At 46.0% G+C, this 14999-nt stretch overlaps 1 protein-coding gene across 2 annotated transcripts in view; it reads right to left on the bottom strand.

The window, feature by feature from the left end:
• Window positions 1-526: 526 nt before the first annotated feature.
• Window positions 527-14999, bottom strand: part of Smap2 (small ArfGAP2) — a 48884-nt gene continuing 34411 nt past the window's right edge. For both annotated transcript variants that reach the window (XM_038334219.1, XM_038334221.2), the window contains exons 5-10: window positions 11616-11702; window positions 9593-9674; window positions 8438-8544; window positions 6442-6607; window positions 5201-5517; window positions 527-1766 (exon numbers count right to left, since the gene is read on the bottom strand). In XM_038334219.1, coding sequence (XP_038190147.1) covers window positions 1641-1766; window positions 5201-5517; window positions 6442-6607; window positions 8438-8544; window positions 9593-9674; window positions 11616-11702 — 885 coding nt within the window. In that variant the 3' untranslated portion in view covers window positions 527-1640. The remainder of the gene's footprint in view (window positions 1767-5200; window positions 5518-6441; window positions 6608-8437; window positions 8545-9592; window positions 9675-11615; window positions 11703-14999) is intronic.

Below are 14999 nucleotides of genomic sequence, written 5' to 3'. Positions count from 1 at the left end.
CCAAGCAGAGTGTCACTCTATTTCAGGATGAGGAAGTTAAGTTCACTCTAGTTTTCTCTGCTTAGAGGGCTGGGTCACCTTTAACCAGGCAGCCAAAGGGAGCTACTGCTCCTTGCTAGGGAGGAGTTTAAACTACCGATTTACTCATCCGGGTTCAGGGAAAGAACAAAGTGTTCACAGATCAGAGTCTTGGAGTCTACTATGGGCTCTGCCAAGGAACGGTTGACGCCTGGCAACCGCGCTCCCTCTCTGGGTCTCAGCTTTTCTACCTATGGGGGAAACACTCCAGAGTCTAACATCCCACAATCCTTACAGCGCAGAGCCCCAGACCAGTCCTTCTGCCCACTGCTCTGGGTATCACTGGAGAAAGGCCTCCTTTCTGTCTTCTGGACTGGCCTGGCCCTTGGCACGCCAAGAACCGAATTCTTTAAAATTCAAGTGAAGGTGGCAGATGCTCTTGGAAAGCAAAAGCCCTGTGTGTGCCGTACTGTCTTCCAAGAGTGACAGAGCGACAGGCGACGAAACGGTCCTTCCCTGCAATATTTATTAAGGAATTTACACACACACAGGAGAAAGGCAACCAGGCGCTGTGGTTCCCACACAAGATCTTTGAAGCAAAGTTTTCTTGTTTGAGTTTTCAAGTGGGGTGAACAATGGCCGAGAGAAAGCTGTCCGGGCTCTCTGCCTCTTACACCTGGGAAAGGTGGGCAAACAGCACTCAGACACGAGGGCATCAGAGATGGTGGATGGGGAAGGGAAAGACGGAGGGACCTATCAATGAGATGGCAAGTTTTAAACTGTAGAATAATCTGGCAACAGTTTTAGGCTGTTGAGAAATTAATTCCTCTCTGTTGTAAACCTAGAACTATAAAACAAAACACCCAGAGAAGATGGGGAGCTGGCAGGTGGGACCCACACATCCACAGGCACACCAGCAGCGCACACGCTAAGCTCGGCATTTCCTTAGAGGGGCTGGTCTTTCAGCCACAGGGCCGGATCCTGCTCAGGGTAGGCAGAAGGCAGGCAAGGGATGTGTGGGACCTTCATGAAGTCTTTGGTGCTAGAAAAGCTGACGGAAGCAGCGAGTCCTGAGGCTCCAGATCCTGAAAGCATTCAGAGTCAATGGAGTGATGTTTTTGCTCATCCTCATAGGAAGGGGCTTCCTCACTCCAGAGCCAGGACCCGAGGAGTATGTGACTGCAGAACTTCCTTCATTCCCACAACGCTGGGAACAATGCCTCCCTCTCCCAGCAAAACTCCCGACACTTAGAACCAGCTTAAAACAAATAAAGGACCACTCCACACTCCCTCTGCTACTCAGAGGCCCGAGAGAAGGCTCAACCTCAAGGCAAGGTCCTGAGACGTTCATGTATCCTCTTCTGCCAATAATTTCCAAGGTGCTGGTGCCGGGAGAGGGTGGGGGTGGGGAGGAAATCAGTACAGTCAGGACATGATCAACACAAAGCAACAGAGAGGTCTGTGAGTTGAGGAAGGGGCTGGGCAGGAAGCCAAACCCTAGATGACTTATGAGCAATTTCTAAACCAAACAGAGAGAGGTAGGAAAAAGAGGAGAGAGCTGGGAAAGAGAAAAGGGAAAGCAAGGGATGAAGAGAGTGGCAGCCATATAGGCTGCTTTGTTTTTATTTCCACATCTGAGGACTGAGAGTCTGATTGGCTGCCTGGCCATTTCCACTGCCCATTGACTGTCCATAACTCATCATGCCGTTGGCTCCATAGAAGTTCATCCCAGCCATCTGTTGGGTCATCTGAAAAGAATAGAAATTTTCAGATCAGGCCACGGGCAGTTAGTATATAGAGCAGGGGAGGAGAAGAAGGCCTGAGTCTAGTTAGCACAAAACCTTCCAATGAGCTTCTCTTCTTTTCCAGGCCTGCTCCTCATCTCCTCACTACTGGGGCCTGTTGTCAGCTGGTCACAGCCTGCTCTTAACCAGGCCCTGTGGCAGTGGCCCGCCTCACGCCCAGCAGAGGGCACTAGTGCCAATATCAGCTCCTGTATGCTTGCTTGGACAAGTGGGGTGATGGACAAAGGAAGAAAAGGGGGAGACAACCTAAGTGTCTGTCATCTATGACAACCAGAGAAGAGTTAGTGGAATGTAGCTGGATGGGACTGTCTTTTTGTTGTCTGGTTCTGAGATGGGGTCTTACTGTGTAGCCCTGACTGGCCTGGAACTCACTATGCAGATCAGGCTGGCCTCAGACCTGCAGCGATTATCCAGCCTCAGCCCCTGCCCCACAAGTACTAGGATTATGGCCATGCACTACTGTGCTGGGTCAGGAAGGACTTCTTTGTAATTAGATTGAAAGACAGACTGAAATTTGCTATATAAACTTGTTCTTCCATCAACTTTTTCAAAAAACTTTGGTTTTCCTTAAAATTGAACATTAAGGGAAAACTGGAAGAACAATGCAACAAAACCCATGTTTCACCTTCAAATTCACTACCCGCCACAATTTTAGCCTGATGTTTTTCTGTGTACCCATACATACATATACATGTATTCAAAACCTTCAAGATAAATTTGAGGTGCAGGTATTGTACTACTGCAGCCCCTGGAGGCCAGGAGGCATCTCAAGAGGATGAACACTTTCCCAGAACCACACCTCGGCACACCCAAGAAATGTCATGCTGCTACAATTGTCCATACTGCCTCACTGTCTCATGTCAGCCGGGTGTCCATTTCTGTTGAATGTGTGACTAACAGACTTGTGTGGGGAGTGACATACAGAGGCAGCCTCAGCCCAGAGAATTTTCCTGTTCTTGGGTGCATTCCCTCTTTTTTTTTTCATTTTTAAAAATGTATTTAACTCTTTATTTCATGTGCATTGGTGTGAAGGTATCAGATCCCCTGGAACTGGAGTTACAGACAGTTGCAAGCTGCCATGTGGGTGTTGGGAATTGAACCTGGTCCTCTGGAGGAGAAGCCAGTGCTCTTATGCTGAGACATCTATCCAGCCCCCAGTGAGTGCCTTTAATCCCTTTAATCAAAGCACTGAGGAGGCAGAGGCAGGTGGATCTGAGTTCAAGGTCAGACTGTTCTAGGACAGTCAGGGTTACACAGAGAAACCCTGTCTCAAAAAATAAACAAAAAGATCCTACTTTTATATATTATATTATAAATTATCACATTATATACAATAATTTCCAGAACTATTCATTTATTTGTTTTGCTTGCTTTGAGACAGAGTCTCACTATGTAGTCCTGGCTGTCCTGGAACTCACTATGTAGACCAGAATGTCCTCACATTCAGAGATTCGCCTGCCTCTGTCTCCCAAGTGCTGGGATTAAAGGTGTGTGCCACCACACACAGCTAATTATGTGTGTGTGTGTGTGTGTGTGTGTGTGTGTGTGTGTGTGTGTGTATAGTTTTAAATATATCAACCCTGTCCTATGATCTTATTTTTATTCTTTAGTTGTCTACAAGCACACATAAGCTACCCTTTCTTTGCCTGCTTTCTATACTACTTTCTCTGATTCTTTTTAAAACAGATCTATTTATTTTTATGTATATGAGTGTTTTGTCTGTGTCTGAATGTGTACCACATGTGTGCCTGGTACCTGCAGAGGCCAGAGGAGGGTATCAGTTCCCCTAACCTGGAGTTACAGACAGTTGGGAGCTGCCAAGTAGGTCCTGTGAAGAAAGCCAGTGCTCTTGGCTGCTGAGCCGTCTCTCCAGTCCACTCTGGTTCTTTTTTCTCCCTTGCTTTGTTTTAGTTTGTGTGTGTGTGTGTGTGTGTGTCTGTGGGGAAAGTGCACATGGACGCTGCTCCTTCATATCACGCTTTCTCTCATTTGTTTCATGCCTTTTGCTATCAAATATATGTTTTCAGCTAAATCCATTCACTTGTATTTCTGCCTTTTCTTCTGAGATTATTTCCCTGAGCACAGTGCACTCACTCCATTTTGCAATGTCCAGTTTTCATACTTCCCCTGGCTCAGCCTCCAGAGTTCTGGGATTTCGGGTACAGGCTGCCACGCCTAGCTTCACGCAGTTTTTCTTATTTGCAAATTTTTGTTTAAGGGGACTTTATTCAGGTTGGTGAACTGTGTAACAGCTTTTTCTGCTTCATGATTTTGCAGGAGGGGAGGGTTCTTTACCTGAAATTCTTTGACTTTTAAAGATCAGTTCTTTGGGTGGCTAACAGCCTGCGCTGATCACACTCAGCCCTCACGCCAACACTTCCAGTCCACCTGACTTCCCTACCGTCTCAACTGTGCATCTCTCTTCTTCCCTTTTTAACCTTTCAAGAACAATTTGTACCACCCAAATCTTCTCAGGTATATATGGTCTTCTCCTGGAGAGTGGGCAGCATACTGAGGCGGCACTCTGAGAGAACGCCCTCTCCTTCCCCCAGCTCCATGGCTTGGGGTGGGATCATGAGCTCTGAATGTTTTCTGCTTTCTCCTCATAGGTTTGTAAGAATGCCAGCTACCACGTTAGCACATTCTGCTGGCTTTGTAGTGTCTCATTCTTCTGAGGCAGCAACAATGCAGACAGGTATGAAGGTCTGGGGACCTTACTAGATGGGAGCTCGAGGGCGCCCTCTCCTGTTAGTGGAATGACCACATAGACGAATGGACGCTGTGGCTTCGGATTTGTGTGCCTTTATTCCATTCCTCACTTGGTTTTTTCCCATCAACTCTAGATTCCCAGAGACTTTCCTCTTCCTATGTCACGCTCGCCTCCCCACACACAACCTAGCCGCCTGTGTTTCTGCTTCCATGTCTGTGAGGTCCCAGGAAACCAGAGTTCCACTCTGCCAGGGCTTAGGCCTGTTCTCAGTATGCCTCCCCCAGGATGGGTCCCCCTCGGGCCTCTGCTCCCTCTCCTCTTTCTGCATAGTCTCTGCTCTGGCTCAGTGGGACTCGGGTGTCCCAATGCCTAATGTCATGTCACATGTCATGTACTAGCGCTTTTGCTTGTGTCCCTTGCTTGTCTTGTTTGTTTGGTTTTTAGAAGGCACGGAGGGACTCCGACTTAGTCTACAGGTCTCATTCTATAGGAACTCAGGAACCCTCAAAAAGTCTGACTTCAGTCAGGCCTTCTAGGGAAATAAAACAAGGTATGTCTCTGGCATTAGCTCGTCCATATGGAAAGGATTTCGGGGAGAAGAAGCGGTACCAGGTGGGACACCAGGGAAGGATCTGAAGTCCATCCCAGGCCCAGGGAGGCTGCTTACCTGAGTCAGGTTCCACTGCAGCTGCTGAGCTGGCTGAACGCCATACACAGTCTGGGGCATAGCTGCCATGCTTGCCATGTAACCGGCCTGGTGAGAGGTCATCATCCCGTTCGGCACACCCATCATGGAAGCCTGCATGCCCCCCATATAGCTTGCAGGCATAGCCATAGGGGCGACCATTCCAGAGGCTCCTGGCTGAGCTACCATGCCTACTGGTGGGGGCATCATGCTCCCCATGATACTGTTAGGTGGTGTGACCCCAGGGAAACTGGGGTAAGCTGTGGGATATGCCATCTGAGCAGGAGCCATGAACATTGCTGCCAAGAAAACACACATAAGGGTGTGTTAAAGAGAAAAAGACACAAAGTTAGCCCAATACTCATCAGCTATTCCTTTTCTGGAAGAGGTTCTCCATTACTCAACTTGGAATCCTGTTCTCCACAGCAAATCAGCAGGATAAATTCCTTACAAGTCTCTGTGGTTACCACTGGGCCCTGCTCTGAGGAAAATATAACTATCTGCTGATATGCTGTGGCTTCCCCAGCAATGTCATCTCAAGTTTGTTTTATATATACTGTTTCTGACCTCACAGTTACTACTCCTTGTAACAACAAAATAATTCTTTTTATAAATTAGCATACAATGGAGCAGGTGTCTTTATGGCATTTTTCATACACACTTACTTTTGGTCAATCACCCCAATACATACCCCTCTCCCTCATCTCCCTGGACCCCATCCCTGCTTAACCCCCCCCCTTTTTTTTTAAAGATTTATGCAGTGTTCTGCCAGCATCTATGCCTACACTAGATCCCATCATAGATGGTTGTGAGTGAGTCACCATGTGGTTGCTGGGAACTGAACTCAGGACCTTGAAAGAGCAGCCAGTGCTCTTACCCTCTGAGCCGTCTCTCCAGCCCCTCCTTCCATTTTCATATCACAAGTATCAATACAGCCTTCCCCTCTCATGGACCCTTTCTAGTTTCCTGGACTCTAGCCACAATTAACTTTCTCATATGTAGATTCTAGCACATAATTTTTGCACATATTTATTTATGTGAGAGAAAAATTAAACATGTGGTGTGTGTAATTCTAAGCCTGTGTTATCTCAGTTAACATAATATTTTCTAGTTTTATCTATTGTTTACAAATTTCATTTTTCTTTATGGCTAACACAGCATCTAATTCTTGCGTTTGTTCTCAGTCTTTCCACAGAGCACTTCCATGAGCTCATGGTCTTTACCTTGGGCAGGCATCTGAGGCGTCTGGGATCCATACAGTGAGAGGATAGAGTCCTTGGAGAGCTGTTTCTTGCCTGTTTCTTCTGATTTGCTCCCTGGCTCAGGAAACAGGTTCAGGTTTTCAGGGACAGAACCAGCACTCCCTGCAGTTGGCATGGAACCTACAGCCTAGGCACAGAGGACAATGAGAAAATCCATTAGCATGGAACCTACAGCCTGGGGCACAGAGGACAATGGGAAAATCTATTAGCATGGAACCTACAGCCTAAGGCACAAAGGACAATGAGAAAATCCATTAACATGGAACCTACAGCCTGGGGCAGGGAGGACAATGAGAAAATCCATTAGCATGGAACCTACAGCCTGGGGCAGGGAGGACAATGAGAAAATCCATTAGCATGGAACCTACAGCCTAGGCACAGAGGACAATGAGAAAATCTATTAGCATGGAACCTACAGCCTAGGACAGGAAGGGTAGCAGGACAATCAGAATGGGCCTCTGTATAAGAACCCTTATACCTTCTGCTTTGTCTATCACTTATGATAAGAATTAATGGTTCAGGGCTGAAGAGATGGCTCAACGGTTAAGAGAACTGGCTGTTCTTCCAGAGGACCTGGGTTCAATTCCCAGCACCCACATGACAGCTAAAAACTGTCTGTAACTGATACCTTCACACCAATCCACATAAAATAAAGTTAAATAAATTATTTAAAAAAGAATTAATGGCTCATGAACCAGGTGTGATAGCTCACACCTAATAATCCCAGAATTGAGGAGGTTGAGGCAGGAGGCTAACTGAAAGTTTGAGACTCCCTGTGCTATACAGTGAGTTCTAGGGCAGCCTGGACAACACTGTTAAAGTGTGAGACAATGGGGGGGGATAGGTGGATGGAGAAAGAAAGAAAAGAATGTATGGCTCATGTTAAGTCAGCATCTTTCTGAAAATTTTACCATAAAAATGCTTGACAAACCCTGCAAGTTAAGCTCAGTACAAGCCTTTGTTCTTCAACAAAACAATATGACCTGATAAGAGAGAAATACAAACAACTCCAAAATAATGCAGCACAGAGAACTGAGTTTATAAAGTTCAGTGTATAGGTTGGAGACAGCTCAGTGGCAAAGTGATTGCCTAGGATACATAAGGTCCTGGGTTCAACTCCCAACCTCTCTCTCTCACACATACAAAGATCACAGAGTAGCTATTTCCCATAATACTACCAGAAGCAACTTCCACAACTCTGTTCTCACCCGCAAAATATACATTATAGAGAATTCTTGTGCAGATATGAAAGTGCACAAAATATACAAAGTGGCACTGGGGTGGTATTAGGAGGTGTGGCTTTGTTGGAGTAGGTACTGGAGTATGCCTTGTTGGAGGAAGTGTGTCACTGTGGGGGTGGGCTTTGAGGTCTCATATATGCTCAAACCAAGCCCAGTATCTCAGTTCACTTCCTGTTGCCTGCACAAGATGTAGAACTCTCACCAGTCTCTCCAGCACCATGTCTGCCTGCATGCCACCACATCCCACCAGGATGATAATGGACTGGACCTCTAAACTGTAAGCAAGCCACCCCAATTAAATGTTTTCCTTTAGAAGAGTTGCCATGGTCATGGTGTCTCTTCACAGCAACCGAATCCCCAACTAAGACAGGCACAGACATCATTTCTGGGATGCAGTAGCAAACACTCCACAAATAAGAGCAGCTGAAGTCCAAGTCTTTCATCCCCACAACACCCTGGCTCCTGCCAGGGTTCAGGTCGAGGGGCTCACCTCAAGTATCAGCCTTTAAAATATGACACCCTGTGACACAGACAACTAGTCACTCTTTTGGGGCAAAAGACAAAATAATATGAAACAGTCATTTTGGACTATGACAAGACAACACAATGCCAAAGAGAAAATCAAGAGAAACCAAAGTTCAGCCCTACCAAGGAAGTGTGACTCAACTCCATGATCAAGCTACCAACTTTAATCCTGAGAAGTGCAAAAGACTCACCTTTCTGGAAACTGAAGAAGGGGATGGAACAGAGGCCAAGAGATCTAGATCCTTTTCTAGAGTGTTGCTGGTCTTACTATTTGCAATGGAACAGGCCACAGGGGCATCTAGGAGGAAAGACAGAATTAAATACAGCATAGCTATGAAGACACATCCTCTATGTGAGACAAGAAGTGGATATAGAAAGACCACAGGTTTTGGCCCAGGGAGCCGGGACAGGGTTTTTCAAGAGAGGCCTTACCCCACATTCCCACAAGTGCTCTGTAGTAAGCTACAGCCCATTGTCAGTCAGAAAGCAGCAGAATCTCAGACCTGAAGGCCACATCAGTGCCACAGCTGAGTGGCTGGCTTCCTCCTGGCTACTGGAAGGACACGGTGTATAGGGCTCAATTTCAGAGAGAAACATTGTGTGGAAACTGGAGGCATGGTAGTTACCAACCTGAACCAGCAGCAGAGGCCTGGAGGCCCAAGGCCTGTGAGAAAGAACTGGCTTTTCTTTGGAAATGGAGGCCCAAGGCCTGTGAGAAAGAACTGGCTTTCTCTTTGGAAATGGAGGCCCAAGGCCTGTGAGAAAGAACTGGCTTTCTCTTTGGAAATGGAGGCCCAAGGCCTGTGAGAAAAAACTGGCTTTTCTTTGGAAATGGAGGCCCAAGGCCTGTGAGAAAGAACTGGCTTTCTCTTTGGAAATGGCAGGATCAGGGATGCAAAGAGAGAACTGGCAGCAAGGCAGCAGGCCATCTCAGAGAATGGCCGCACAGGAATGGTGGCTGGCAGGAGAGAACAGGGAAGTGGCAGAAGGCTCAAATGTACTCTATAGTGAAATTACCAACATCTGTAAAGGGCTTGGAACAAAGTAGAAGGGCCAGGAGCGACTGAAGCAGACACTGACCCAGCACACCACATGGTTATGAAAGTGACATCCAAAGGCTAAGGAAACTATTCAAGATCCCAGAGGTGGGTCACACTGTGGACACCAAGGCCATGTTCTCGGCCACTGCACTGAGCTGCTGCTCTGAGAAACGTCCAGTGAGCACTTTATAGAGTGATGTTCAGAACTAACAGGAAGAGCAGCAGAGGACAGCCCCAGAGGAGTAGAAACAAACACAAGCCCCAATTCCCAGTCTTCCCACGGGAGCTGAAAAGCCTGATTCTTACCCAGGCCCAACAAATCCATGACTGGGGCCGCAGACTTCGGGGAGCTTTTCCGAGGTAGCTGTGCGTCTTCCTTTTTCTGTGGCTAAGGTGAAAAAAATGTTATAAAGAAGAACAAGCAGTTGTTTTCAACATACCCCCATCACTGTAAAGCCACAGGTATTTTTGTGGTATGGCTGTTTGTCAGAGGCAGTTACCAAAGAAACCAGACTCAGAAGGGCCAGGAAGCATGAGTGCATGAAGAAACGTGAAGTGAAAAGCAGGCCTGGGCAGCTTCTGTAGCTTTCTGGGAGGCTCATCTTTCTGAAGCAGTCATGCAGGAGCAGGCACCAACAGAAACAGCTTTTGGTCCCAGGGGGAAATAAGCCCCTAAAGGGACAACACAACAGACAGCAGACAGAGCCAAATCTGATGGGCTAAGTTCAGTTTCCAGAAGCCCAGGGTAGATGACGATGGACTCCCAAGAGTTGTCTTCTGACCTCTACATGTGTGTGTGTTACAGCACATGCACCCCACAGATAAACACATGAATTGGGTTTTGTTGTCATTTGGTTTCTGAGACAGGGTTTCTCTGTGTATCCCTGGCTGTCCTGGAACTCGCCATATAGACCAGGCTGGCCTCAAACTCAGAGATCTGCAGATCTCTGCCTCCCCAGTGCTGGAGTAAAGGTGTGCAATACTATGTCCTGCCCAGTCTTATTTTTTAATTAAGAAAAAGTTAGGAACCAACAAACTTCTCATTTTGTTTATAAAATCTTACTTCATGGACAGGACATCACTTTACAGAGACCCAATCTACTCTATCATAGTCGCCATGGACCTGAGTCTACAGATGAGCTTCACAATGATGTACAGAACTTTTCCTTAAGCTAGAGTAAAAATACAGAAAGGGGGAAAAAAGGCTGGGGGAATAGCTCAGTGGTTAAGAGTACAGGCTGCTTGTGAAGAGGACCCAGGTTGAGTTTCCAGAACCCATATGGCAACTCTAGTTCCGGAGGACATAATGCCCTCTTCTGGTCTCCGCAGGCATCAGGCACACATGTGGCACATATACATGCACACACATGCAGGTAAACATTTACATATATAAGATAAAAACATGGGGCTGGAGACATGGCTCAGCAGGTAAGAGCACTGACTGTTCTTCCAGAGGTCCTGAGTTCAATTCCCAGCAACCACATGGTGGCTCACAACCATCTGTAATTAGGTTTGGTGCCCTCTTCTGGCCTGCAGGGATACGCATTTTTTTTAAAACAAAACAAAACAAAAAAAAAACAAATAAGCCTTTCAAGAATAAAAATTAGGCCAGGTGGTGCTGGCGCACGCCTTTAATCCCAGCACTCAGGAGGCAGAGGCAGGTGGATCTCTGTGAGTTTGAGGCTAGCCTGGTCTACAGAATTAGTTCTAGGAAAGCCCAAACTACACAAAGAAACCCTGTCTCAACCCCTCCCCCTCAAAGACCATCTCTTCTCTGAAAACTATATGCCCCCAGAGGATCTGTACCAGTCAGTGTCGTACGGGGAAGGGGTGGGTATGACCCCACTTCTGGGCTGCTTCACAATGCAGCAGAGGGAGGAGAGAAGAGGTTTAACAAGACGAGCACAGAGGGAACATCTGCCTAGAAGCAGCACATTGCCACCGCACACTGTCAGGGAGCATGCCCTTGCTCAGAGGAAAGACAGTTTCCAGGCTTCCACCTAGCCTCCTCTAGTAGCTATAAGCTAGATGCAGTATAGCTGAGCACTAGGTCTCTGTGAGTTCCAGGGCTACATAGTGAGACCTTCTCTCAGAAAGGGGGAGGGGAACAGAGGGCAATGGGGAGGGGAGAAGGGGCGGGGTGCTAGAAGAACAGGAGATGCTACAGAGCATGTTAGAGAGCACCAGGCAGAGGGTGAACAGGTGACCTGTGTTACATGTGGGCCTTCGGGCCCAGTGCAGCAGTGCAATATGGTTTCAAAGCCACCCAGCCTCCTCCCCATATAAGAGAACACGAGGCCACCCACATGGTGAGAGGATCCCCACTTACCATTTTTACTTTCTCAAAAACAACAGGTTCCATCTTCTTCTCTGGAGCGGGCTCGCTCCCTCGTTTCCACTTATTGTCCTTCTCTTTCTAAAGAGATTACAGGACAGGGTGTCTTGGTATTGGCACAATCAGCGTTTTAGGAGCTACAATCCAAATGCAACCAGGATCGCAGAGGTCCCTAAGATTCTGATGCAGCAACTCAACCAACTCGGTGTGAATATAAGCACTGATTGGCCTTCCCCGGCTTCCACATTGAAGGGAGACTGCATACTTTAAGCACCCACTCTTCTCATCAGCCTGACCCATTCATTACCCTTGAAATTTATAATACAGACTATCTATAGAGATTTAAAAGTTGCCACCCATTTGTGCCCTTTTTAGGATCGCCTATGTGTTATAAATAACTATACAAAGCCAAAGAAATATAAAAAATGAGTACTAAAGACAGGCATGGTGGTGAATGCCTATAATCTCATCATTTGGAAGAAGTGGGGGGGGGGGGAGAGGAGAATTTTGAGTTTGAGACCAGTCTTGACTATACAACAAAGATCAAGACCATCAAAACAACAGTCCAAAAAAAAAAAAAAAAAAAAAAAAAAAAGAATTTTTTTTTTTTGTTTTTTGTTTTTCTCTTTTAAACTCTGGTCCTCTGCAAATGCATCCAGCAGTCTTAGCCACTGGACCATGTCTCCGGCCTTTCATCTCTGTTTTTAAAAATCAGGAAACAAAGCTAGAGGCTGGGCATGGTGACACAAACTGGCCTGCACTTAAGGCAGGCCACTGTGGCTACACAGCGAGTCTGAGGCCAGCCTGAGTTATAGGAGACATTGTCTTAAAAATTGTTGAACCTGAATTGCCATGTTATGAGAATGAATGATGGTAGATACCCAAAGATAGCACTGTTTGGAGAAGTGCGTGGGATAAGGCAAAGAGGAAGGCCCAAAAGACACTGGACAGACAGCATAAAGCAAGACTGTGGAACTTTATGACAACAACACAAACATCTAGGGCTGCCCAGGACAGGAACAGCTAGAGAACCGCCATAGACGGGCTGCCCACGCATGCTTAAGCATTGCTGGGGCTTAAATCAATGAAATGATAAATGAATGTCTTAAAAAATGAAGGAAGGAAGGAAAGAAGGAAGGAATGAAGGGGGGAGGGAGGAAGAGAGGAAGGAAGGAAGGGAAGGAGGAAGGAGAGAAAGAGAAAATCAGGCACAGTAGCTGACAGCTGTGCTCCTAGCATTTATGAGATAGTGCAGGAAGCTAGCTCTGAGTTTGAGTTCAACCTGGGCTACAGTGAGACTTGGTCGCAAACAAAACATAGCAAAGCTTTAGTTTCAAGATTAACAATTAGAAACAAAACTTAAGAAAATAAGACAAGATAATTAAAGTGGCAACTTTAGAATTCTTTCAGATTATAATATAAAGCTATTGGTCAATTTTAACATCAAATAAACATGTCAATGGAAAACAAAATCATAAAATAACTTTAAAAATACAGGCACATGGGGGCTAGTGGGATGCTCTGTGGAGCAGTTGCTGCTCTTGTAGAGGACCTCGGTTCTGTTTCCAGTACCCACATTGGGCAGCTCACAACCACCTGTAACTCTAGTTTCAGGGGATCCAGTGCCCTCTTCTGAACAACACAGATACCTGAAGTCACATGATGCACACACATATAAGCATACAAGCAGGCACACATATATATATATCCATAAATAAATAAAAATTTGAAGGACACAGGCACATACAATGCCCATTTAAAAGTGTTCAGTCTCCTTGTGACCAAAGTCCTCGATTTAAAACACATTTTACAGAGAAGATATTTACAGTAATACCTAGTGCTTGTAGGAATGAAATAAAACTTCAGTTTTTATACATTAAGAAAACAGCATAAAATGATCTAACCTCTAGAAAGTATATTGGCAAAGAGAGAAGTACTGAGTTTCTTTGACTTTCATAAAGTTATAACCTGCAATGAAACTTAAGAAACAATAATTGGGGCATGGTGGTATGCATCCATAGTCCTAGCGCTGGGGAGGCAGAGGCCATCAGATCTGAGTTTGAGGCCAGCTTGATCTACAGAGAGAGTTCCAAGGTAGCCAAGGATACACAGAGAAACTGTCCCAGAAATAGATAGATAGATAGATAGATAGATAGATAGATAGATAGATAGATAGATAGATAGATAGATAAAAAAGGGAGGAAGGGAGGGCGTGGTAGAATAGGTCTGAGATTCCAACACTCAGGTGTTAGGGCAGAGGATCTCCAATTCAAGGACAACCTGGGCTACAGAGTCAGTCCCAGGCCAGTCTAGGCTACATAGCAAGATCCAATCTCAATAAACAGCCTCCTGCCACAGCCCCCCTTCCATCTTCTGGATCACTCTCCATACTCCCTCGTTTAGTTTACACTTCAGCACAGTGAACACAGTTTTTATTTTCTATAAATAAAAGATGGATTGCTTGGGTTTAAACTCTTTTTTAAAATATTTTATTTTAAAATTATGTGCACTATGTGTAGAGAGAGGTATGTTGTGCATGTGAGTGCAAAGCCTACAGAGGCCAAAGGCAGGTGTTGGATCCCATGGGACTGGGGCTCCAGGCAATTGCGAGCTGTCTGCAGTGAACTAGGAACTGAGCCCTCATCCTCTGCTTCAGAGCTCATGCTGCTGACTGTTGACCTGTTAGATTCTTCTGATGGTGCTCTCTGGGATGTAATTCTTTCTTGAACAGGTACACTAACTGACAAGCCTTATTTTCCAGATGCTGTGAGGAGTTCTTCGTATTCAGTTGGAAGAAGTTCCTCTTCCCCGACTTCCTGGACTACCTGCATTTACCTGCCTGTCGAGACTCAGCAGGTAATGAGTGCCCTTCTCATACACTGCCAAACATCCACCTACAGCTGATTCCAATTAGCTTACTCTTTAACTGTCTGGAAGGCTTTTACATGAAATGGCTTGGGGAGCCCCATGCAAACAGTGATTTCACTGGCGGTTGTATCATCCATTAAGATAAAAACCTAAAGGCTGGGGAATGTAGCTCAGAGGTAGAGTACTTGTCTGGTATATACAAGGCCTGGATTCAATCCCTAGCAATGCAAAAAAGAAAGTGAGCAGTTGAATAAAAACTAGAAGATAAGGGTCTGGAGAGATGGCTCAGTGGTTAAGGGCACTGACTGTTCTTCCAGAGGACCCAGGTTCAATTCCCAGCATCCAAATGGCAGCTAACAACTGTTAGCTGTAACTATAAGATCTGACACTCCCCACACAGACATACATGCAGGCAAAACACCAATACACATAAGGAAAGAAAGAAAGGGAGGGAAGGAGGGAATGAAGGACGAACAAACAAACAAACTAGAAGACAGTCTGTGCTAAGAC

The sequence above is a fragment of the Arvicola amphibius genome, chromosome 6 (assembly GCF_903992535.2).
Source record: "Arvicola amphibius chromosome 6, mArvAmp1.2, whole genome shotgun sequence".
Classification (NCBI taxonomy): Eukaryota; Metazoa; Chordata; class Mammalia; order Rodentia; family Cricetidae; genus Arvicola; species Arvicola amphibius.
This window is presented reverse-complemented; position numbering and strand designations above follow the sequence as displayed.